Source organism: Colletes latitarsis, chromosome 2 (assembly GCF_051014445.1).
Source record: "Colletes latitarsis isolate SP2378_abdomen chromosome 2, iyColLati1, whole genome shotgun sequence".
In the NCBI taxonomy this organism is placed as follows: Eukaryota; Metazoa; Arthropoda; class Insecta; order Hymenoptera; family Colletidae; genus Colletes; species Colletes latitarsis.
Window position 1 is genome coordinate 7,734,375 of NC_135135.1, and position 26,343 is coordinate 7,760,717.

Consider the following 26,343-nt stretch of genomic DNA (forward strand, 5'->3'; position numbering starts at 1 on the left):
ACGACTGACAGGATACACCCCACCGGAATCATTTTTATATTTAGACAGCGCAGGATATATTCAGAACAATGTTAACATACCAATCATCTACCATATCAATAGAAAAACTTACGACAAGAAACTCTCATACGACGTAAACACATACTTCGACGACCCCGACATACGTTTTAACTACAGACTTTCGACGATAGACCTGAACGACAAACATAGACACAACACTGACAAATATTGGTGGTTGCAGTCCAGTTAAACATACCATAGATCATAATCGAGTACACCTAAGATACACTGTATTACACATACAAACACAACTGTTTTAAATTTAAGTAGCTCTAAACCGACCTTAACTACTCCACAGTTACAATCAAACTATATAACTATACTAACACAGACAGTATCTACTGTCCCATTTATTTATTTATAACAAGCGCGGCCTCCTCGGTAGTATAGTGGTTAGTATCCCCGCCTGTCACGCGGGAGACCGGGGTTCGATTCCCCGCCGGGGAGAGTATTATTTTTGAATTTTATTGTTTATACTTAGTTTAAAGTTCTATTTTATTATATTAACATATAACTAACATCCTCCCCATTCCCTACCCTATCCTCCTTTCAATCACCACATAAGTATAGTTTTTCCCTCGTGCCGTTTTCTATACATAATCCCAATCCAGCTAACTATAAGAAATTCCTCTTTATATTACACTCACTGTAGCATTAAGTGCAGTAATTATAGTCTAGTGTTAAGACTACGCGTGCTCTGCGCTGAGCCATTAGTCTAAGTATATATTGTTTTAATGTAACCATTTGTACGTTTAGGTTTATTGTACCATTGTATATATATTTATAATTGTTCTGGCACAATAAACGTATGTTTTCAAAAAAAAAAAAAAAGTGGTCAGTATCCCTGCCTCTCACGCGGGAGACTGGGGTTTGATTTCCCGCCGCGGGGAGAAATTATTTTTGTGTTTTAATAATCTTTTTTTTTTCTCTCATACTATGCTCATGTCTCATCAATCTTTAACATAATCTGTTCTATATCTAATTATTTCTAAACATGTAGTAAACTACAATAACATATTTGTCCCCCTTTACATGTAACTTCATTTAATTATGCTTTGTCTAGTTTTTTTCAGTGTCATTTTTCTATACAAAAAATTAAATCTTGCCCCTGGTATAAATAATTATCCTTAAACCTATCTTATAAGTAGCATTAATAGACATTTTTCTAATGTTAAGATTATGTGTGCTCTATGTTGAGTCATTAGTCTAAATTGTATTTTTTGATATAAAATAGTCGTTTGTACATTTAAGTTTGTTGTACTCTCTTGTATATATATTTATAATGATTCTCCGACCCAATAAACGTTCATTACAAAAAAGTACCTTCACCTATCACATGGGAAACCAAGGTTTGACTCCTCATGGGGAAAATTTACATTTGTATCACTTTTAGCAATATTACTTGCAAATTTACATATTTTAACCTTCTTTTAACCTTATTTAACCTTTTCTTTCTATCATCATAACAGTATCCCTCTTGTGCCTCCTTTTATCAGTAAATGTCATAATCGGTTCAATATTTGTCCTAACATACATATAATTTACCAGTTACCCAAATAGTATGCAACATATTTCTAAAAATAAAAGATTTATCTTTTGCCAAAGGTTTTGTGGATATATTAGTCAGGTGGTTTTCAAACTTAATATATTTTGGAATTATTATAACCTTCTCTATTTTTTGTTTAATAAAATAGAATTTTATATCAATATATTTGACTGATAGCTGCTTAGTTAACTATATGAATTATAATAAAATTCTATTTTAGGGAAAGACAAACTTACTACTTGTTGCTTCTTCGGCAACAAGGAAACAATGACCCAAGCACCATTATAATAAACCCTGATGCAGGTTTCCTATTATTTCTCACTACTTCAATCGGAATTAACAAAGCTACACACACTACTGTTACAAATAATATAAGGGATTAATTATAAATGTATCATAAATAGGTATTACAATGATATTACAATAACATTACAATACGACTGACTGTCGAAGGCTGTGTTACGACTGACTACGCAATAAACTGCAGTACCAGAGCAGAGATGCCAGAAAGGCACCGAAGGTGCTCTCTCACACATGTCAGATCACGCGTACGTGAGCTCGTGGAGTTTCGGAAATCCGACAAAGGCAAAATGACGCATGCCCTCTTTCTCGATTCTCCGAAGTTGCCCGAAGTAATTTCGGACCGCCTCGTGAGAGTCGAGAGAGAAAGGCTCACATTTGCCTTCTCGCTCTTGAACAACTAATGTCCGACCTCCCGTCAACAGGTCTCCACTGGCCTCTGCTGATCACTGCTGACCACTGCTGACCACTCCTGTAATTTCTGACAACGTATAACGATTACAACTTGCTACTGCCTGCCCCTGCTGGACTCTACTTGCCTCTTCATGCCTCTGCTGGCCACCGTTGGCCTCTGCTGACCGCTGCTGGCCACTGCTGACCACCGCTTATATTTCTGGCAACGTACAACGATTACTACTGGCTACTGCCAGCCTCTGCTGACCTCTGCCAGCATCTCCCGACCTAAGCTGGCCTCTGCCAACATCTCCCGATGTCAGCTGACCATCGCTGACCACTGCTGACCGTTGCTGACAACTTGTGACATGATGTAATATAATATAATATGTTTATATGTATTAAAGTGTTGTATAATGTAAATTTATGGAAATAAATGATATAATTGCAAAGAATTGTATGTATTCTCATGATTTTTGACCCCTCTTTCCCTCTCTAAATTTCCCGCCGCCAGGAATTTCTGCGAATTCCTGAAAATGACGTCATTTCTAAGAATTCCTGAAAATTCTCGGATCCCTGAAACTTACCGGCGTCCCTGAAACTTCTCGGAATCCCTGAAATTTCCAAGAAGTTTCAGGCAGCGGCTAAAATTCCGGCCTGAATTTTTCAGCAAAAAATTTAAAGAGCTATTACGTAATATTACGTAATATTACGTAACATTACGTAATAGCTCTTTAAAATTTCTTCGGCCGGAATTGTTCGGCAAAAATTATGTAATGTTACGTAATATTAAGCAGTCCGAAATTACTTCGGGTAGCTTCGGAGAATCGAGAAAGAGAGCATGTGTCAGTTTGCCTTTGTCGACTTTCCGAAACTCTACGAGCTCACGTACGCGTGATCTGGTATGTGTGAGTAGTGCACCCGGTGCTCACACTATGCCAGATAAACCGTACGTGAGCACGTAGAGTTTAGGAATGTCGACAAAGGCGAACTGTCACAGGCTTTCTTTCTCGATTCTCCGTAGCTACCAAAAGTAATTTCGAACCGCCCCATGGGAGTCGAGAGAGCCGCCGAAGTTTGTCGTGGAATAATTCGTTATTTTCAACGCTAGATGGCGCTTATTTTTCGACCTCAAACCCTCTGGTGCTAAAACGCCCAAGTTTGTCATGAAATAGTTCGTTATCTTCAACACTAGATGGCACTTATCTTCGACCTCAAACCCTCTGGTGCTAAAAAGCTCAAGCTTATCGAGAAATCCATCTAGCGTGGACGATACGAACTATTTCACGACAAACTTGGGCGTTTTAGCACCAGAGGGTTCGATGTCGAAAATAAGTGCCATCTAGCGTTGAAGGGAACGTACTATTCGACGACAAACTTCGGCGGCTCTCTCGACTCCCACGAGGCGGTTCAAAATTACTTCGGGTAGCTGCGGAAAATCGAGAAAGGGAGCATGTGTCAGTTTGCCTTTGTCGACTTTCCGAAACTCTACGAGCTCACGTATGCGTTATCTGGCATAGTGTGAGTAGTGCATCCGGTGCTCAATCTGGCATATCTGGGCAGTACCGCCTTACGGCATTCTCTCGTTCGACGGCGCCAGTAGGTTGAACACGTTAAATTTAAATATAACACTACCATTTCTTTTCTTGGTATCAAAAATTAATATTGACTGTAAAGTATTCTTAATGTGCATTCTAGCTCTCTTAATTATTTAATAAAATACTTAATTGACATAGTTTTGATAACGAATTAAGTTAAATACACTAATGCATGAAATTCATACCATAAACCATAAATCTGATCGCGTCTCTATGTAGATATTTTAATCGTAGTCAGATTTTTCTAGTCGTAAGCTAGCACCTCTACAATCAAACCCTCAAATCAAACACACACGATTTGGAGAAAAACGCAAGTACGTATGTACAATATACGCAAGATAATATGCGATCAATTAAATTAACAAATCACTCAATAGATATACCAAAAACAATATTAAACCTTTACAATCGAAAGCGATTATAAATCATGTGTATTAGTTTGAGGGTTTGGCCACTAAAGGCGCTATCTTACAACTGTAAAAATCAGATTCACAGTAGACTTGCCCATCAATGTTCTTCTTGTGATTTCTACCCTATGTAACTTATTACTATACATGCTATAGTTCAAAGATGGCGTCTGCCGTTAGTTGTTACGCTTTTTCCTCCGACGGTGATTATTTCGCGCATTGTGGAAACGATGGAAAATTAAAAATTTGGGATACCTTCACCGGCCGTTTAAAGCAAGAATATGTTTCAAATTTTCATCTGTCCTCTCCATGTTGTATTTTGGCCTGGCTTTATGTCAACACTTCGTCAACAAATGCTATGGTAAACCATGTGCTTTTTTATTCTACATTACAATAAATTTTCACTATTCTATGAATCTATTCTGTGTATCATTATATATATAAATTAAGTTAAAACCTCTCGTTTTCAACCAAGAATACCCATATTTCTTTCCTACTTTTTTCACTAATGTTTCATTTTATAGATATTGAGGTTATGTTCTCAGTACAATTTATAATTTTGTTTAGATTTACATAAAAATTAAATCTGAGTTTAAATTTCTTTTAACAATTTAACAAAATTATTAGAATATTTAAAATGAAATAATTTCGTTAAAAAATGTATCTGTGATTCTAGAGTTTAGTGACATTTCTTAATTTTGATTCTAATTTTTTTTAGAAAACTTCATTTTTTTTAATTACCGAAACAAACAATCTATTGGGAGAATTTGTGAAACTAATATATTTTTTGTTATCTTTTTGCAAAATTGGATTAAGAATTAAATTAAATTCTCCACTATACAACTTTCATAAATTTTTAAAAAATAAATTGGTAATCTATTTTTTCCATAGTATCTTCTTGTATGCTATTAATCCTTTCTGGATGAGGTTTTTCTTAATCTTGTTAAATAAAGGTATAACACATTTATTATCATTATTTCATTTAATGCAATAGTTTGTTTATATGTATAATATTAAAGTGTGCTAAAAAGACAATGCAATTGGCTTTTATTTTAAGTCAAACATGTATAATTCAATATTTTTGAAAGTGTATTATTTTTATTTAGTACAATATGTTTTAAAACATTTATCTCCACATAAACCTATTGTTTATCGTCTTTAGATTAACAAATTTCAGTGCTTTACCAAGTAGGTACCCATACTCTTATTTTTTTCAGGCACATACATGGCATCTTATTCTTTTCTTTATTTTTAATCTTTAGTTTTAGCTAAAATGGTATGTACTTAGTTTAAGTAAAAAATAGTACCAAAATTAATATTATTGTATAGCCAACAACTTCCATATTACTATGTCAAATGCAACAATTTTTATATGGTGTAGAATAATAAAAGTACAATTTGGTCACATCCATATAGTACATATTGTTAATATCAATAACTGTTATTTTAAAATTAATTTTTATCCTTTCATTTTTTGTAATTATTCATAATGAAGTTGTATGCTTTGTAAAAAGTTTTAGGATAATCCATTTATCCTTCAATTAATATATTTCTCCGAAATATTTATTTCTAATGAATTTTTAAAAAATTTTCTTTTGAAAAAAAAATTTTCAGTTATATATTATTATTTTTATGGTTTTTATGCAGTGAAACTGCTTGAAAAACTATCGTGATCTGTTTATTCTATAACCGTTCTTCTCCCTAAAAATAACATTTTGAACAACCCTAATCCCAGTCGTTTATACGTTAAGATATAAGAATTTTTGCGAGATCGTGGCCAAAATTAATATTTTATATTTTTATTCACTACTCATAATAATATTAGATAAACGTATAATTTTAATTAAAATTACTTTCGTATTCATCGAGATAAGGTACTCCAAAGTACTGGATAACATCCTAGGGATATATTTTATTTTTGTTATTTATGAGCTGATTTATTATTTGTCAAGAATAAGAGTAAAAAATATCACCTCTTTGCCAATTCTGATAGAAATATTATAAATCGTATACGAGAAAATTAAATGTCCAATAATAATAAAATTGGAACTTTTGTAAATCCATTTTATCGATCTTATTACAACAAAAGTAATTTCAAAATAATTACTTCCATCAGTGAAAAGTCATTAAAATGATAAATAAAAATCAGATTTTTAGGAGTGAGAATGAAAAAAAACGTACGAATAAAATTTTAATTAATTCCAACCCCATTCGAAATATACCACCATCGTTCTATTATTTTCAACCTTTCGCGTACGAACTCCATACAATGTATAGACTTGAGCTTCTTTTTCTACCAGCTGAAGTATCGAAGTACATACTAAGTTTTGTGTCCCTTTCTTTTCCATCCTCTCCCTTTTTTGTGAATATTAAAAAAAGAAGAATGAAGAATGAAAAAATCTTATGGCTATTTACAAGTATAACTATGTTTATACATAACATTCTAGCCTTCACCATGGAAAAAACGCAAAAAGAAGTCAATTTCAGAGGAATCCAATACCAAAGGCATTGTTGCAATGGGTTCTACAAACGGGAAAATCACGCTTTATGACACAACATCTTCAGTCACTACTCAGCTGGATGGTCATTCCGGTACAGTTACCGCAGTGACGTGGTCCGAAAATGTTGGTTTATTCACTGCAGCAGATGATCACCACATTATTCATTGGAACCTTAAAGAAAATGGAATAAAATACAAATGGAAATCCGGGAGAGGAAAAACAACGTCTTTGGCCCTCTCTAAAGATGGGGAAAGTTTACTATCCGGGGAGAGAATTATTAAGTGGTGGGACCTATCTACAAGACAATTAGTCAGAACATTCACGGGCCATGCTAATCAAATAACATGCCTTTGTACTCTTAAGATGCCATCTGGAAGCAATTATGTAATTAGTGGAGCTTGTGGCGATGGTTGCCTTAATGTTTGGGCCTTAGACGAAGTAAGACATTTTTGTTTTTTCTCGTTTTGAATCCAATTTTATATGTATTCATTGCTGTGAAAATCACTAGTGACGGTCACTGATGAACTTAAAAAAGAAACTGATACTTCGAAACTTTAGAATAATTTAGTCATACTAACGAGAAACATCGCTTGAGTGTCACACGCTGATTTTGAGGAAATTTAAATAGATTATAGTTCGATAAATCTTATTTCCAATCGCTCGTATCTAAAGGATGATATTAGTCTTAATCTGCTCATTAATCATCATTAGTCTTAATCAGATCCCGATATAAATGGCCGAAATATAATAAAACTTTATATCTTTTATGACGATGGTTCTCTGAAAAATTGCCATCGCAGGTAAAAGGAGCTATTTACACGCGGTATGATTAGGGAATCCCCAAGATGTGATTGGGCAAGAGCTAGCTGTAACCTTTATTATCCAGTCTGATTGTAGTAGCCATAAAAACCATCATTATCTTTTATTAAAATCCATCAATAAAATTTTTTATTGTAAAAATAATACGTGTCAAATATTTGTTCGAGAACTATAATCAACGTAAGTTTCACCGAAATCGTCGCGTGGTGCTTAAAAGTGATGTTCCTCGTTATTAATTATGAAAAATCTTTGCAGAATAAGAACGATAGATCCCCTGCGACAAGCTTAGCTTTACAGGACGATGCAACAAGTGTTTCTGTAAATGTCTCGGAGGAATCGGAGGTAGTTGTTCTGGCAGTAACTAGATCAGGACAAGCACACTTATTTCAGTATCAACCAAACGGTCGCACAAAACCGTTGAAGCCTAGCTTAAATATTGCAGTGGCTTCCGATCTAAGTCCGAAAGACACTGTCCAACAAATTCCTATCTTAGATGCAAAACTAACAGGAGAGCAAACGTTGCTCTTAACGTACGGTACATATTTGAATCCTACATTCGAAAGAGTGACTCCAGATTTCTCTGATAAAGTGCAATGTCTGGTGCGCTCGGAGAATAGGAGAAGTAAAGACAGAAAAGATGAAATTTCTAAGGTGAAGACTCCCTTAATTGAGGATAACGTTGAGTACCTTGCACCGGGTATGTTATTTAATACGTAAATATTAAAAATAACTCCATATCGATTCATTAGTTTTGTAATTTTCTATTCGTTCCTTTGTCCATAACAGTTTATTAATGAAAAATTAAGGTTTGTTATTATTGAACTTATTTAACATAGGAATAATTGGAACCGCAACAAAACGGGACAGGAACAGCAGTTCAGGATCACAATTATTATTGAAAGATAGATTGGAAAACCTCAGCTTAAATGGTGAAAGCAGTCCCGCTGGAAAAACTACTACCTCAGGTAGCAATAGAGCACAACTTTTAATACAAGGCTTGAATAGTAAAGACAAGACTATTCTGACCAATATTTTTCTCACAAGAAACGAGTCTATTATTAGGAACTCTATTGCTAAACTACCAATACAGGCGATTGGACCATTACTCAAAGAGCTAACCATCTTGCTCCAGGGTAAAACTTACGCGTAAGATTTCCATGAATCAATTAGTTTTTATTAAGTTTAGTATGTCTATTATATTATCTACTTCTAGAGAAATATTTTACCAAAGATGTAAATTTCATTTTACGTACGTTTTACTTATTACTGTCGTTATATTGTAGGAGCAAAGTTGCGGTGAGATGGTTGGAGGCATTATTGATGACACATGCGGGTCATTTTTTGTCACAAGCCGATCTTATGCAATCGTTTGGTGCAATTTTGAGTTTAATAGATGCCAAATTGGCTCTTTTGTCGGAGCTCTCGAAACTTAAAGGCCGCATATCTCTCGTTACTGGCCAAATTTCTCAGACAACCGAAGAGCACCATAAGGATGTTGATGAAAACTGTCTTGTTTATCAGGATTCAGGTTTGTAGTAATTGTTCTGTTTTTAAATCATTTGATCGTTTCCTTTTATAACTTCTAATTTGAATTTTATTGAACCCAAAACATACACAGATTCCTCTGACGAAGATGGCGGGATAGAAGATGAAGATATAGAAAGCGAATCTGATGAAAATTGGGAAGAAATGTCTAATCAGGAAGACCAAGATGATCAAGAAGAACAGAATGACCAAGATGTTAGAAGTACGAATTCCGATAACGAAGATGAATCTATATCCAGTTAATTATTAATTTAGGTAAAGTTTGCGAACGAAAGTATTGGAATAAGTGATAAATTATACGTACTATGAAACGTTTTTGTAAATAATTATATAACAAATCTTTAATTTTGTGTTTTGTTCCAGTAAATATTCAAGTTCCTGGATATATAAAATATGAAAAAGAAAGAGAAATGAAATGTTAAATAAATGATGTTTTTTACACGAATTATTCGTTTCTATTGTCATTACATTATCTGCACCATTTGTTCGTATTTATACTTTTAATTTTGTTTTTCTAATTTTTAATTATTTTACGACTGTAATTCATGTCTAGAACATTTGACATTTAATATTCGAAACAAATAGCAGAATTTATGTTACATAAGAAATTTCGTTGAAAATAATGGAAATAATTAAAAATTTGTACTTTCTATTATTTTTAATATCATCATACTCTGTTAGCAATATTAAGATATGTAAATAAAATTTACTTCAAAAGTTTATGTCGTTTTTGAACGTCCGCGCCCTTTGGTATGCACCTGTCACAATTGGACTTAATCCAATAAATTATTACAGTTTTGAGGTTAGGTGAGCGTATTAGAAGTTCTATGTCGCTTGATAATTTGTTCAAAAAATAGTCGTCGTGGAAGATTTTATTAATTTTTTTTAAAAGAGTGATATTTGATTGAAAGTAATCATTCAGGTGCTTCTAAAAGAATTTATGTACTATGGTAAGAAAAATAAGATTTAATAAAAATTATTTAGCATAGGTTAGAAGTTACCGTTTCAATACATTTTGAATATACGAATATAAACCGAAATTTAAAAAATATTGTTTTTGAAGAGAATATAAATTAAGTAAAAAAGAATATAAATTAAAATGTGTATTATAAATAAAAATACATAATATAATTCATTACTGATTTCTTATATCATTAGTAATGTTAAAATATGTATAACTCCTTTTTTAGCCAAATATAAAACACGACATTGACCTTCCAAATACAATTCCTGACCTGCTATTAGAAAAACATGTAAAGTTTTTACTGTTTTATGGTGCTCGTAAGGATGCATATGTAAGTATGATGATTTCTTATCTAACTACATCATAAAGTAGTCTAGTAATATAAGTTAGCTTAGTAATAGGAGGAATTAATATTGCTGAATAGTACTGAAAACAGAACAAGACCAACACAGGCCATTCCTTTTTTCTTGTAATGGTTTGTGTTGGATTAGTTCAACTATTTATGACAAATATAAACAACTAACAAGAACATAAAAATATGTTAGTTATGTTGTGCAACAGAACACTTGAGAATGTCTGCTATGTACTGGGGTCTAACAGCATTAGATCTTATGGGCAAACTGGACGAAATGAACCGGAATGAGATCCTTGAATTTATAGCCCAGTGTCAAACAGAAAGCGGTGGAATTGCATCCAGTGTACAACATGATCCACATCTTCTTTACACATTGAGTGCAATACAAATACTTTGTATCTATGATGCTCTTGATGTTATAGATGTGGAAAAAGTTGTAAAATATGTAAAAGAGAGACAACAACCGGATGGGAGTTTTACCGGTGATATGTGGGGTGAAGTTGATACAAGATTTTCTTTTTGTGCAGTAGCAACTTTATCACTTTTAGTTAGTATAGACGTAATGTAAAAATTTTAACTAATTTTACCGAGCAAGCAGACTCGAGGTAAAATGGAGGAACATTGTTTTAGAATCGATTGGATGCTATAGACGTTAACAAGGCTGTTGAATTTGTGATAAAATGTATGAATTTTGATGGTGGGTTCGGGTCAAAGCCGGGCGGCGAAAGCCACGCCGGTATGATCTACTGCTGCGTGGGACTTTTATCAATAACTGGTAATTCGTTTCTTCGGAGACAAAAACTTTGAGGTTATTATAAGAAAATAATATTTTTAGACTGCCTTAGTTTGGTAGACGCGGATCAATTAGGTTGGTGGCTTTGCGAACGGCAACTTCCGTCTGGGGGTTTAAACGGAAGACCAGAAAAAGCGCCCGACGTTTGTTATTCTTGGTGGGTTCTTTCGGCGCTTACTATACTTGGGCGACTTCATTGGGTTAACAAGGAGCAATTGGTATGTTTCCAAAACGAAATAATATCTTTTGCGCGGTGATTAATGAATTAAATTGTTTTCCGTAAAAAGTTAGAATATCGTGGCCTCGTAAGGAGTAGACCTCGCGGCGGTAGTCTTTGATCAGTCTTTAATGTTGTCGTAGAGTAGGTTGCTTTTAAGGCCTGTAAGTTGTACGATGGACGTTAGGGAGAAATCTAAGTTGAGCTATTACACTGTGACTAGGACTGTGCAGCTAGCCCGAAACTCGGATTGGAACTGACAAAAAAGCAACGGATTTGGGCGAAGCTCGTTACATTTTGGGCATCCGAACTGTTTCGGGATCATTCGGGACAATTCGGCCCGAACCCAAAATCTATCGAGCTTTTCTCCAATTCGCCGATCTCTTGGCAGCTCGAACCCGTATTTCGGGCTATCTAGCTGCTATATAGATTATGCTACTTAACAATGATTAATTACTCATAATTTAAACAAAAGAAAACTAGAAGAAATTTATTAAATTCATGCTAACATTGTATCGCAGGTAAAATTTATACTAGCATGTCAAGACATGGAATCAGGAGGATTTAGTGATCGTCCAGGAGATGTTCCTGATCCTTTCCACACTCTTTTTGGATTAACAGCACTTTCTCTTTTAAATGCTGATTATCCTCTAAGAAGAATTAACCCAACATATTGCATGCCAGAATATGTTATCCAGAGGCTACGTCTCAAACCTTCAAGATTAGATCAAAGTGATTAACATTTTGTTTAAAAGGTTTGACCTTCTGTAAAATTAAATTTCTATTAAATAATGCAAGAAAAAAAAAATATAAAAAATCTTTTACACAAATTGTTTTATTTATTTCTTCATCTATAGATTTTTAATATTTTATAGTACTCTGTTAACAGCATACATTGTAATGTGTTATTACTACCAAAATATATGCTCAACGCAATTTCATGTAAATAAAGTACACTGTCAAACGTTAGTAAGAAAATATTTAATTAACATGTTAAACGCCATGTTGGTTCCCGGGGATTGACAGTATCATATTTAAAAAAAATATATGTTAAAAAATACGTTTGCCTTTTTTTGATGGATTTTATTGAATTGTTTTAAACAAAGATGAAGTTCTCTACACATTATTTTACGTTTTACGTGTTAATGTGGAAATTATAAAACTCCTAACGACGAAGTTATTTAAAGGAAACAACGAGAACTCGGAATAAAATTATGAAATCAATAAAGTAACCTTTATTATACTATAATATTAATTCTCCAGCCGGCAGTTCTACGAAAATCGTGTTTAAATAATATATTTGTGATTATTTCGGAAACGAAGACCGAGCGGCGGTAAGCAGTATAAGAAAACGTTCGATATAATGTCCCTGATAAAATATTTCCATTTAATCAAAATCAAAATCAAACCTATCATTCTAAATAATTACCACTTCTATTTTATCGTTTTGTGCGAAAATAAACTAAAATGTACTAAAAGTACTTAGATAAAGAGGAAACTCTTATTGCCTAACTCTTGTTGTTGGTACCGGAAGTTGGCTTCTGATGTTCAACTACCGACCCGGTAGCGCAACAATATAAAGCGCGGCAATATTTAAAATGTAGTAAATAAAATAAGTATAATGCATATATAGAACGGTTTTTTCCATATGTACACTGTGAGATATTGTGTCTGTCGCAAAGTCATGGTGCATATACGATGTATAATAAAACTGACGTTGTACATAGTTATTTTAAAACCCTTTCCTGTTTTATCCTCTTCATCTTACCCTTTATCGAGTTTTCGAAAACTTTTATATAATTAAAAAAAAAAAAACAAAATTACATTTTCCGTCTTTATATATTTTAATAATATACTGTACTATGGAATGTAGTTCTTAAATAAATTAATCATCATTCCCCAATCCTCGATAATCGTGTTCCATCGTTTCTGATTGCAATTCATGTAAGCTAATTTTATCATTGATTTTGTCGTACACTTTACTAATAAACTAGAAACATTGTATGGTTGATATTCTGTATTCAATATAAATACTAATAAAATTAAGTTAAACAAATGTAATTCCCGTGTACGAACGCTTTGTAAGCCACTGTATGTGGGTGGTGTCTACTAGCGCTATCTAGCGATGTGAGTTTAAATAAACGTACAACATAAACGTGGCTTTCATATACTAGCAATAATATTTATAATAAAATAATTTTCTTCCATTTAGATAGTATGATTTTAACAATTTGTAGTAGACAAGATGTTCATATAAGAAAATGTATAAACATAGAAATAATTGTGTAATATGTTGATTAGAATAAATTTGTAAATAATTATACATATACCATAAAATGCCTCATAATTCATTTGACATAAACTATTTAGTAATGCAATTTCTTTGGTGTACTCCAATGAACATAATGGATTCAATTGTATGTGAATATTATACTGCAGCTTCGCGTGGTTTATTAAAGTATAAACATATATATTACTTTCAGATCTCTACACAAAATATTGGCTGCCTTGCTAATTTTAACAGACAAAAAGAGATTTTGGAAAAGACAGTAAATAATGAACTAATTAAAATGTATCCTGTGAAACGATCTTATCAACAAATGTTTTTAAAATTGCTTATGAGAAAGGTACGATATGAAACTTTAGTTTATATAAAAGAATGCTCATCTACAAAATTTGATAGTTATTCTTAATTTAGATTGAGGAAACAGGTGGTGAAATTCATGATGAGATGTATGCTGCATATTGTAATTTAATATCTTTACCATTAAATGAATGTATTCATTATCGACATTTTTTGATAGATGACAAAAGGTTGGATTATATAAGTATACAAGAATACACAAATATTATATCAGAAGGTACAACAGGATTATGCAGTTGGCAGGTATTCCATTATTATTGTTAAATAAAATTATTTCTTTTTGTTACTGTGATATTCATAATTTCTAGGGATCAGTTGACCTAAGCAAGTGGTGCATAGAAAACAGAAATGAATTTTCTGGAAAAGTTATCTTGGAACTTGGTTGTGGAGTTGGCTTAACAGGATTGTCTATTATTAAAAAATGTTCTCCAAAACAATATATTTTCACAGACTGTCACAGAACTGTCTTAGAAATGGTCTCAGAAAATATCAAACTTAATTTATTACACGATAAAAATATAGTAGAAATTAAACCAGAATTAAAAATTGGTAGATTAAAATTCCAAATGAAATATAATAATACAGATGTTGGAGTAATGGAATTAAGCTGGGCAGATATTAAGGAATATTTAACAGAACATTGGATTGTACCGGATGTAATAATTGGTGCTGATATTCTATATGAACCAAGTTCATTTCATATATTAGCATCTGGATTAAAGACTTTACTATCATTTCATAACAGATATGCTATTATTGCAGCAACAATTCGCAACATGGATACTTTTTCACAGTTTCTACATCAACTAGGTATTGTCTCTAACCGATGAGAAAGCAAATTTTTTTTAGATAATACTTAATAAAATTAATATTTCTTCTTTTTCTTTTTAGAACTACATGATCTCTCTTTGGAAGAATGTAGTGCACCAAAGGGAACAATACATACACAGATAATAGATTCACCCATTCAAATATTAAAAATTGTTCAAAAAAGATGATGAATGTAATGCAGACTTGCTAAAAATAGTTTTTAGCAAAGTCTATTCTTACAATCAAAAATAAATAATTGTAAATAATTTATTTAATGAAACCGTAATGGCGGAAGGAAATTTATCTATTAACCTAATTCTATAATATCTCGTCGTACCTTCATCCCCATTTCGATGGAAGGACACTCGCCATTTTCGCGTGATTTCCATTGAACAATTTGAACTCTAATGCTTGAACACAGTATAACAAATTTGTATAGCAAACGATTATATTACCGTTCATTCTTGTTCCTGATCACACGACAATCGCTTATTGAATGTAACAACGGCAGGTGTAGTCGCCTAGATTGTAATTGTGTACTTACAGTCGATGGTGAAAATACTCTCGTAAATTAGTATTGATAGACCTGGAAATCTATATCCTTTGTCGAGTCCAAACTGTTAAATGGGGGTTTCCCAGCGGGGTGGTTGACTCTTGGCTACAGGTTCGTCCTCGCTGGATTCGGGTTAGGTTCATTTCTTAGTTTTGTCACGGGACTGTGTTTCTTCACGCCTAGCCACTTAGAATCCCAGTGGACTAAAAAAAATGTCGCCAACTGATTCCGAATCGCTGGCGCCCCGCTGTTAGGCACGCTACCGTTTTGGCCCCCCTGCTGTCTTTACGAGAGTTCTCACATTTCGACCGACAACTATACATTTGAGACGATACGGGCAACGCGACGTTATATCCGATTGCCATTCAACAGTTATAATTCATCGAAAAAGATTGAAGCTATTTTCAAAATTTTTAAAAATCCCACCGGGCTACAACGTATCTAAGTTTTAGACAAATTTGAAATGTTATTCTAAAAAGCGTCCAATTCTTTACGACACAAAACTTAAAGAAGAGTATTAAGTCCAAAATGCTTTTACTAGAATAAGAAGAGCAATCGTATAACGAAACTGTTAGGGTTCTAATTTAAGCACTGAATCTTACTTTGAATAGTCTATTAAACAAAACTACAGCGCTTCGTAAGAGAAGGTACATGTGGCGACGGTTCAAGATACTCTTACGGGCAAATGTAGAATCTTACTATGGAGAAACATAATTATGGTAATTATGCAGCAGGTGTCTCTGTTGAACTACAGATTACGAGTCAATAGATATTATCGACTACTGCATTATCGATTTACGATTACTTCTTTTTACAAAAACGGCGCCAATATTTCAAAAGATGTAAACCAAACGCGAAATCCGCAAAATTAATATTTTCAAATATATTATGAATCCAAAGAATAAATTATTGGGTATTAAATGCATATCATTAGGAGTACTATTTATGCAACTATGTGTATTTAATAACCAATGATTTATAGCACTGGACTTTCCTGATTAAAACTAATCCAAACACGACTTCATTCAGATTATTTTTAATTATACATTGTTTGAATCGTTTTCGAAACACATCCAATGGCGACAATAAAGTTTCCTTAACTGTGTTAACAGTTTTAATCAAATCCCCTTTTTGTCATTAATTAATGTTATCGAAAATAAAATTTTGGAAATCTTTTTATAAAAATTAAGAAATTCGTTATAATTCGGTACATTTAATCACAATTTAATTAATGTTAATTACACTAGCATAGGGATGGACCAGACAGTAGGTGGTACATTTATTTCGTATTGTATGGTACAGATGGATCATTTATTGACGCCATTGCAATTGGTTATTATTTGTTATTATATCAGTCGAGCATGTCCAGCAATAGCCTTTAAAAGAACAGTATTCAAAACTTTGTCTACAAACTTTATTTCTTTGTTTTTATTCCTTGTAACTTCGAAAATGGCCGCTCCGAGGATCATCAGCTACCTATACAAAAAGAAATGCCAAACCTTGTCCGTTCCGACGATCCTGCTTTACAAATAATAAACATACGTAATTGGAGAAAGACGTATCAAATTTTGGATCGTGGACAAAAGTCTATAAACTCTATAATTCGGAGCTGACAAGAATAGATCCGAAAGGAATGTTAGTTCAATTGGTCCAAGTGTTTACTCCGCCCTAGTCACGCCCACGATTAAACAAGGTGTATGAAAAGTGTCATTCGTTGGTCGATGCATCATACTTTGACTCCTCCCTGACAGACAATCATTTGAACAGGGCCGTTGTCTCTGTTGGATCATTCCTCTTACCTCGCGATACTCTACGTGTTCCTTTTTCCCCGAGTCCTGAATTGTGCACCCAACGACGTTCCCTTTGCGTATCAATCGATCAAAAAATATTTCGTGCACACTTGCTACCGTTTCGCGAGACGGGGAACTGTGAAACCGTGTAAGTTGTTCGAGAACGGCATTCAGCGTTTCCATCCCTCGTTGCGTTCTCTTCCTCGTCTTCTTCTTGCGCCAGTAACTTTTTATGGATAATCCAGAGCCGAGCCGGGCAGACCGTTGGAGGAGCTGCTGAATAGGCAGAAATCTCCACGGCCAATGGGAAAACTCGTTCGGGGCTGTGGGAGTGGTCTACGACGGTAGGCGTGGATACGACGTCACGACAAGGACGCGACGCGAGCCACACCCACCACGTGCATAGAAAGAGAAAGAGGTGAACCTCGTTGGATGCGAGTCACGCCCACAACGATTGAAATGGAAGAACGTCTTTGGGGGTGGGTCGAGACGAGAGCCACGAGTGGAAATAGTTAACGGCGAAACAATAAGGAGATTGCTGGTGGCCAGTATACGTTGGACGAGATTCGAGTCCGTGGTACGACGAAGGTGGAAATAGCTGTGTCGTAACCTGGCGGAAGGGGGAGCGAATGTATGTTTTTACGTCTACGAGAAAGGATTAGTTGAATCACGAGATTGAGTACGCGTGCAATCGAAGAAATTACGACGAAGAAAGACAGCATACGCTATTGATTGTTTAACTTTGACGAATAATTTATTCGACACGCTTCGCTTATACAGCGTGTAAACCAGGATTTTGCCACCTAATTATGCCAGTATATACTTCGAGGAGCGAGGTAAAAATGTTACAGAAATGTTTAAAGTTAGGAATGATTTCTCTTCCTCTTGAAAAATTAGATTCTTGGCACTTACATTGTTTGTTACAAAAAATTCTTCTATTATAGAGATTTGGGGAAAAATGGGGGTGGTATTGAAGCTCGAAGTATGTGTTTCATATTAGCTTATGGGGTGGAACCCTTATCTTTGCTCGTATGTAATACAAATGAATTTTTCCTGAGATATTTAGTAGAGGTGCGAAGTAGACTGTTAAATAAGAATCACTGCAACGATATTTCAAGTGGAGCTTACGTCCTTCTAATTTATTGGGTTCATCGAGAAATTTTATATTATGAATTGAGATCAAATAATGAAACCATTTCGTCTAATATAAACTTTGGCCGATTAAAGAAATTGTCAGAATCGGGATAGGTGGGGAAATTTTTCGGCGAAATTGAAAAATTTCAAATCATTCTGGAAAAATTATTTTCGACTGCAGAGGTCAATTACAATCATTTATGGTCAATAGACATACCCTCGAAATCCTAACCATTTTCGAGAAAAAATTCCTTACCGAAAATATAATTTCTCGCCAAAAATGTTAGCCCAAAATTTAATGCGAATCTTAAAACGTCATAACTTTTGAACGGATTGGACGATTTTAATGTTCAAAAAGCCAAACGCCGCGTATTTTAGTGTAGAATATGTAGCAATTATAAAAATATTGAAAAAGTTGTTCCTTGACCCCGTAAAGTGAGGAAAACCATACAAAAATGGTCCAATTTTCAAACAGCCATAACTCCTACAATTGTGAATATATTTCAATGAAACTTTTCTCTGAACTAGAGCTTAAGGATACCTACAAAAAAGTATTAAGCAACTTTTCTGTAGAGCGTCAAACAAAATTACTAAAAACCAAAAACGGATTTTTAAGAAAAATCTACAGGGGGTAGGTGTCTAAATTTTTCGGCGAAATTGAAAAGTTTCAAATCATTCTGGAAAAATTATTTTCGACTGCAGAGGTCAATTACAATCATTTTTGGTTAATAAACACACCCTCGAAATCCTAACCATTTCCGAGAAAAAAATTCTTTTCCGAAAATATAATGTGTGGCCAGAAATGAAATTGGGGTTCTACAGCCCCCCCAAAATGGGCCGAAAAATTACATTTGATGTAAGGTCTGCTCGCATACCTCGTCTGTGCTATTACATAGAAGGACTCAACTCAACCAGGGACTAAACATGTAAGTATAGAGAAGTCACGGCGATGTCTGCGAGATATTTGGAAGATCACTTAACAATCCACACTCGATTTCACTAATCTAAATGTAAAGTTTGCTGAATAAAGTTTAATCTACTGGTGAATCAGGACTCTGAGGTTTCATTTGTGGGACCGTGGCGGTCATCCATTATGGGCATTACATGGGAGACCTTTAGAGGCCTGAGCCGAATAAACTGGTGATAGCTGGGGAAGTGGAAGCACTGGTGTGACCACTTCCACATCCTAATGGATGTAGACGCCACAAAGAAAGCAACCCTGACGTCAAAGGGGGCAAATGATGATGCCTGAGAAGGATGAGAAGATCTACTTACCGCGGCCGATCAGGCAGTGGTCCGAGCGAAGTTACCAGCTGGGATCTCTAGTAACTTTCAGCTTTACGAGCTTTGAAGTTCCTAGACTCAATTAGTATCGCGGCGTGAATCAAACCGTCAAGTTTTAGTTAATAAATTTGAATAAAAGAATAAATAAATATTTGTTTCCTAGTTTGGATCGAATGCTTAACTTCCTCATTATGCATGTATTAAAACATAAGATACACTCCTTCAAAGTGAAATAAAATATTGGTAAAAATGATGCATCAAATTTTAAGGGGATCCTTGTAAGAAAGTTTTCATCTTCGACTTTGTGATGGCTTTAATTTGTCATTTGTTATTCAACAGCCAACAATGATCATCAGCGAGGTTGACACTAAGGTGTCAGAGGTGCAGTGAAGATCCAGGAATGGTCAAGAGGTAGGACCGACCGAAATAGTCCTTCTGTAGATCGAACAGTCAAATTAACTGTCAACCTTGAAGTTGCATCTTCCCATCTGCCTGTCATCCAACAAAGGGTTATAAATAGAGATGCTGATGCCGAAATTCTTCAGTAACTCTGGGACGTCCAGGGGATCGGGTCTCGCGGGCCTGCCTGTGGCCATTAATGGCTTGCTGACCGTTAATGGCCATTCCCCACTTCTATTTTATTGCTTGTCTATTTAACTGACAAATGACATCAAACATTGTTACACGGTTTGAAGATATGCGATTATGATTATATCGAAATTAGACGTTTGTCCAACTTATACATCCTATATCACTGTAAAATTTCGTCACAGACGAGGTACAAAATGGACCAATCGTTTAATGGGACTTCGTGTTACGCGAATCGAAATTTATTGTTAAACCTGAGACTATATAGAAGCCTGTAGGCGTTTATTGTTTCGAACCGCAAACTTTATACGTGACAAAATGTATTCGGTTCGAGAATCAATAAGACATCTATCGTATAGGAAACTAGAAATAGAAAGTATGCGATCGGTGTACGTGCAAATAAAGTTACGAGTCACTTATTGCGGAAATCGCAGAGCGGTTAAATTCAGAAAAGACAAAACGTACGGATGATGTATCAAATCAAGGATCGAGGCGAGCCACCGCGAGCTGCAGCGACGAAGCCATCGTTGGGCTTTTTGCAAAGCATCCATCGCTGTCATTGCGCAAAGCACAGCCTCGAGTTGCGAGACGGAATATAAATGTGGGCAGAATGACGATAAAACGCCGTTTAAAAGAACATGGCGTTGCCTGTCACAGCACCAAAGCGAAACCGTTACTATCAAAATGACATATTGAAAATTATCTGACTCAGTCCTGCGAGAATATTAATCACGGTTGGACCAAGTTGGTGTCTAGCTTTCTATTAGATGTATCTGGTCTATTTTGCGGGATTCTAATCATTCGAAGAAGTGTCAAACACCCAGTGAAAGTGTATAGGTGCAAACATTGGTTTAGCAAAACCTCAGATAGATGGATATTTTAGGAAGACAATGAGCTTTGTCAGAATCGTGGCATAGTTAAATTTGACAATGATCAGAGCATTTTTTGTTTCTTCGATCGTTGCTACCTTTCATTTTTGCGATGAGAAATTACGTTCTTTAATTTGATCCGTTGTTAGTTGTTTTGTAAACGAACGCCTGCTACTGAATTAACATCCATTTGCTTCTAGAAATTTCAAGAGATTGAAGAAAACTGTCAGCAGCCACGATTATACTTAACTACCGAATAATTATAACATAGTCCATTTATAACCATCAATTTCTGTCGTAGTTGAGTTGTGAAAAGTAATAATTTCAGGTTTTTCGTCCTCTACTTTTATCTGAGTTGATATCAAATGTGACGCATAATTGATACAACTAATTTCTTCTTATTACTTACATATGTAACATGTTATGAAATGCCAAAATTGTTCTCTAATACAAACAACGTTTCTGATATAACTAAAGTAAAACGTAAAATATACAGGCGACGGTCGGTCGCGTGAAATATATCTCGCTGCAAAGAAACAGTATTGAATATAGTTAACACATCGAAATAAACGACTAATAGTATTGGGAATGTATTGAAAAAAATGTGTAAAAGTACTTAGAAAAGAAAAATCTTGGGGCTGTTTTTTTTTTATGTGATAGAGTTAAAAAAACTTGGGGACACCCCAACGCCAATAATCCCGAGTTAAGAAACGGCCTGCGTCGCTATGATGTAGTATAATATGCATTTAGGCAAAAATTTACTTGTAAATGGACGTGTGATCACTATATATTTTATAATCCAGAACTACAAATAAATAGAACTTCGAGAAATCATTTTAATTTAAAATTAAAGTCGCCAATATCTTCCACTGTATTCACCTGATTTATCAGCCGTTAAAACAACCATACAACAACCATAAAACAATCATCATGTTCTTACACTACAGTCATTATAGCCACTCAGTCCACAATAGCCAACTACTTCATTTGCTATGTCAAATTATTATATAGATATTTTAGTATTTTCTTTATCAATAAAATAATTCCTCTAAAAGATGTGCTAGTTTTTCTCTTAAACTCAAACCTTTCTTGAAAGGTGTATTCTGTTATTCTAATGGTTGTATTTTGCTTAAAGGAACATTGAAATCAAGTACGGACATCCTGAAGTATTATGAAAGATTTCTTTGTCGTTTGTAAATTTTTTAAATAATGTCCAGTACTCCTTATAGATGTTTTTCTTCTCTAACATTTTGAGAATAGAATAACGACATTTTCTTTTTCTTTTTAATAAATGCAATCGAACATTTGCGAATGGAAGTAATAACAAAAGAGATGATGAAAATAGAAAATAGATGAAAATAGATGAAAATAGATGAAACAATCATTAAACGTTTTTCGAATTGAATGCAATTTGGAATATTCCAAAGTGTGGAGTTGCTTTACTGCAATGCAAATTACAGTAAAAAAAGAAAACGAATAATGAAGAGGGATATTTTATGCGTGAAATACGAGTACACTGTGAATGTGCTGCTCACGACTCCGGAAGTTGCACCTGTCACTACCGCGAGTCAATTTTAAGCCTTAAAATTGATATTTACCTAAGATGATTGCTCCTGCGCCTGATTAGATCGTAAGAGAAACCCATTTTATTATCCGCTTGTTTTCTTTTAATTTCGTAAAGTGAAAGTAAATTGCAATATCGCTACTCCGAATTACCTGCACCGTAATAAAATCGTTACTTTATGTCATTTTTCAATTAGACCAAAGTTTCGTATACTTTTTGTCTTTTATTATTATCGAGAGCTCAAGTTAACTAACACGACAATACTGTTTCCTTGCTTTATCTTGGTTTCTAACTTTTTTAAATTATAAATAAAGCTGAATGGAAGCTATAAAATATTTCTTTTTCCATCTATTTCGGAAAACTTTAAGTGCTCAATATTACTAGGGTAACCCTGTTTGTCCCCATAGCAGTTTTATTATGATAATATTCTTTGTTTTGCTGCTTTATCTTGGTTTCTAACATTCTTAAATTATAAATAAAACTGAATAGAAGCTGTAAAATATTTTTTTTGTCATCTATTTCAAAAAAACCTTAAATATCCAATACTACTAGGGTAACTACCCCTATTTGTCACCATAGCAGTTTTATTATGATAATATCATTTAGTTTGCTGTTTTATCTTGATATCCAAGATTCTCAAATTATAAATAAAACTGTATAAAAGGTATACAATATTATTTCCTTTTATCTATTCAATAAAAATCTTGAATATTCTATCTAGGGAAATTCTCCTTTCTCGTCCCCATAGCAAACAAAACGTAAAATTATCACGATAATTATTCGAGTTTACCCAAAGTGTCGCAAGTGCTACTCCTCGTCCCAAATACCTAGCATCCAGTCGTCGAGAAAATGCTCCGCTACAATGGCGAACGCTTTTTGCGCCTTATCACGAACCGCCGTAGCATCAACGGGATTGCCAACAGGTTAAAGTCGTCGACTTTCGACCCAAACGAAACCAATATTAACGAAGCGGCAACGCGACGACGGAGAGCAGAAACGGAGCAACAACTACTAAGTACTCACCTACAGAGCCAGGTGAAACAGAGTTGGAAAACGGTCGGTTGCAGTGGTTTGGTTACCGCCCGCGAGGTAAAGGGGTGATTGGACACGCCCACTGTTCACCGCGTCGAGTCCGCCTCGGTGGGTGGTTCGACGGACGACCAATCGACGCTCCCAGCAAGGCAGGGCGTCCGAGAGTGGGGGGGATCGAGTGCATCGAGAGTGTGGGTATCGTTCGGGCGCAGTGTCCCTGGAGACGCGACGTTGGTTGCTTCATTTTACTTCGCTCTTCCGGTTTTTCACCGTACGATTTCCGGCCGCGTGCATTTACGCTCGCGTTGCTTCCGGTCGACCGTGGCCATTGTCGTGGCGAGCCCGTCGCGCAGTGTTTTCGAAAGGAAATCGACCCCTCCCACCCGGAAACGCTCGTACACGGCGTCGATCGACGTCCGCGAACGAAATAGATCGGAACGCTCGAGGAATCCGAAAGGTGTCTGAACGTCATCGCCACGGAGATCGCTGGACGAGCGATTCGGAGCAACCGGAACGATCGAGGGAACCGAACCGACTCGAGGAACACCGGGCATCCGGGCTCCTTTTTCTCCTTTTTTTTTTCGTTTTCGATCGAAGATAGCGGTGCAGTGCTCGTTGGTGGAACAGTTCGCTAGATTTTTGGTGTACTTGATATCGAGAGACGATTTTGAATAAATTTATAAAAGGATGATGCTCGAGATACGCGACGGGTGCAAACGCCGTGGAAAGTAGTTAATTTTAAAAACTTTCCACGTGGGATGTGAAATTTTCTTTCGCTCGAGGAACAAACTGGGATTTCGCGGAGCGGAGGATTCGAGACGGAATCAGTTTTGTGACTCTAAGATCGATGCACGATTCAGAACCATTCGAGATCCTGAAGAATGTTGATATGTGAAAACGTATGATCCTGACACTCAGAGCCTTGGAATCGGTGTGAAAGTGAGTTCGAATCGCCGATGACGATCCGTGTAAACGAACAAACGTTTCGCGCGAAGGAATTTCAGGAAATTGTGGAACTCTCGTTGACTTGTCGTTAGAAGAAGTTGCTGTAGGAATTCTATCGTCGCCGGGAGCCGAGTTCGACGATTTCCGCTGGTTAGAATAACAGCAGGTACGTGGAAGATCGATGCATTTGCTCGTATGTTCGAACGGTGGACGAAAATGTAGTAAGACCACCGTTATGTGAATTAATAAATAGACACTACTGTTCGTAACAAGTATTTTTTAGATAGGTAATACAATTATCGTTCTTTCTTGTTCCAATCAGTCTGCATGCTAGACAAAATAACAGAAATATCGCTAGTAGCAATATAATCTATATATGAGATCTATAATCTCAATTATAGAATGTTTATTCCACAAAATAAAAGGAAATAATATACGTACAGAATTTTAATTTGCTTATTCACGCGAGATAAAATATTAAATTTATTAGAAAAATTAGATATTTAGTGCTGGTTAGGCCTAACGAATGAAACGATGACTCTGTCTTCCAAAACAAAGTTTACTGTACAAATTGAAATAAAATCTTGTGAACACTTATGTGACTCAATTTAATTTGCAGTATTTCGTTTACATGCCTAATGGTTTTAGCTTCTATTCTTCTCTGTGTGCTGTTTACTAGCATGTCACAATATTTTACATGCACCTGTTCCCACGGTTGATCCAAATTTCAGGCACGATTGTTAAAATCAACTAGTGACTTTTCAATAAACGCCCACAGGTGCTCGATGGAGTTTAAGTCGGGAGATTGGGGTGGCCGTTCAAGAACTTCGAACCCCTTGTTTGACAACCGAGACTTTATCGTGTTGTATCACGACATCTTCAACATCTTTCATCCATTTCCTTCAATTACTCAGGAGATTGTTGTCTAAAATAATGATATAATACTGTGCTGTCATTCTACCATCTATTTTACCAATTTGATCAATGTTATTGATCCCTATATGCCCTCAAATCATAATATTACCTGTTCCTTATGTAACAGTGGGTTTAAATATCTATTATAGGGTTTATTTAAGTACATTAGACTTCTTACTAACCATAGAATCAATAACAAGGCACGAAAATTGGAAATATAATGCAAAAGAATCAGAAATTGGACTATCAATCAGAGCTCAGTGATCGCTACACTGAAAGAATTATCGAGTAAAACATTCCAATAGAAAATAAGGTAAAATCACCCTCAAGTCATGCAAGTTTGGATCGACATCACACACTGTAAACTCTGGTCTTACTTAGTAGAGTTTTTACAGCAGTAAAACTTGAAAATTTAATGTACAAAGATTGTTCCAGGCCTCCTCTACTACAGAGTAATTTTTAATAAAAACTTCCTTGTACGACTCTCAGATTTATTCAATGTTTTAACAAAATCAAACACCCACATATGGGTGGCATCATTTTTCACTAAGGAGCTGAAAAGATTAATTCTCAAGAATAGATACTAAAGAAAATAAATCTAAATAAGACTCTTGAATTTTAACGACACTGTAAAACTAAGTTCCATCCAATTTCAATTTTCCAAAAACAAAGTTTCGTTTCCGTGGACAATTTGAAAGGTTTGGTGTGACAGTCAAC

The 26,343-nt window shown here is 35.0% G+C and overlaps 3 protein-coding genes and 1 non-coding gene across 5 annotated transcripts; all 4 read left to right on the top strand.

Moving 5' to 3' along the window:
• The first annotated feature begins 435 nt into the window (after positions 1–435).
• On the top strand, positions 436–507 carry Trnad-guc (transfer RNA aspartic acid (anticodon GUC)). The gene has a single exon. It is a non-coding gene; the product is annotated as a tRNA-Asp (tRNA).
• Positions 508–4,440: 3,933 nt separating this feature from the next.
• LOC143347016 (WD repeat-containing protein 43) lies at positions 4,441–9,751 on the top strand. The gene is made up of 7 exons (XM_076775830.1): positions 4,441–4,665; positions 6,752–7,243; positions 7,880–8,321; positions 8,461–8,770; positions 8,908–9,152; positions 9,243–9,424; positions 9,533–9,751. The coding sequence occupies exons 1-6, from the start codon at positions 4,468–4,470 to the stop codon at positions 9,410–9,412; spliced, it is 1,857 nt and encodes a 618-aa protein (XP_076631945.1). The 5' UTR covers positions 4,441–4,467; the 3' UTR covers positions 9,413–9,424; positions 9,533–9,751.
• Positions 9,752–9,967: 216 nt separating this feature from the next.
• Betaggt-ii (geranylgeranyl transferase type-2 subunit beta) lies at positions 9,968–12,558 on the top strand. 2 transcript variants are annotated; one of them, XM_076774980.1, is made up of 6 exons: positions 9,968–10,119; positions 10,360–10,464; positions 10,679–11,035; positions 11,119–11,263; positions 11,324–11,499; positions 12,020–12,558. In XM_076774980.1, exons 1-6 carry the CDS (start codon positions 10,117–10,119, stop codon positions 12,236–12,238), a joined length of 1,005 nt encoding a protein of 334 aa, XP_076631095.1. In that variant the 5' UTR covers positions 9,968–10,116; the 3' UTR covers positions 12,239–12,558. The 2 variants fall into 2 exon arrangements, with proteins under 2 accessions (XP_076631095.1, XP_076631098.1); XM_076774983.1 differs by lacking the exon at positions 9,968–10,119 and having other exon boundaries at positions 10,695–11,035.
• A 1,077-nt stretch (positions 12,559–13,635) lies between these two features.
• On the top strand, positions 13,636–15,205 carry LOC143349101 (protein-lysine N-methyltransferase EEF2KMT). Its single transcript, XM_076780059.1, has 5 exons — positions 13,636–13,915; positions 13,982–14,125; positions 14,197–14,385; positions 14,451–14,952; positions 15,034–15,205. Exons 1-5 carry the CDS (start codon positions 13,835–13,837, stop codon positions 15,138–15,140), a joined length of 1,023 nt encoding a protein of 340 aa, XP_076636174.1. The 5' UTR covers positions 13,636–13,834; the 3' UTR covers positions 15,141–15,205.
• The last annotated feature ends 11,138 nt before the right edge of the window (positions 15,206–26,343 follow it).

Coding starts and splice junctions, on each gene's coding strand:
- LOC143347016 (XM_076775830.1), top strand. CDS start 4,468: ATGGCGTCTGCCGTTAGTTGTTACGCTTTTTCCTCCGACGGTGATTAT. Junction 4,666..6,751: donor CTTCGTCAACAAATGCTATG/GTAAACCATGTG, acceptor ATAACATTCTAG/CCTTCACCATGGAAAAAACG. Junction 7,244..7,879: donor ATGTTTGGGCCTTAGACGAA/GTAAGACATTTT, acceptor AAATCTTTGCAG/AATAAGAACGATAGATCCCC.
- Betaggt-ii (XM_076774980.1), top strand. Junction 11,036..11,118: donor TAGCAACTTTATCACTTTTA/GTTAGTATAGAC, acceptor ACATTGTTTTAG/AATCGATTGGATGCTATAGA. Junction 11,500..12,019: donor GGGTTAACAAGGAGCAATTG/GTATGTTTCCAA, acceptor ATTGTATCGCAG/GTAAAATTTATACTAGCATG.
- LOC143349101 (XM_076780059.1), top strand. CDS start 13,835: ATGCCTCATAATTCATTTGACATAAACTATTTAGTAATGCAATTTCTT. Junction 14,386..14,450: donor CAGGATTATGCAGTTGGCAG/GTATTCCATTAT, acceptor CATAATTTCTAG/GGATCAGTTGACCTAAGCAA. Junction 14,953..15,033: donor ACAGTTTCTACATCAACTAG/GTATTGTCTCTA, acceptor TTTTCTTTTTAG/AACTACATGATCTCTCTTTG.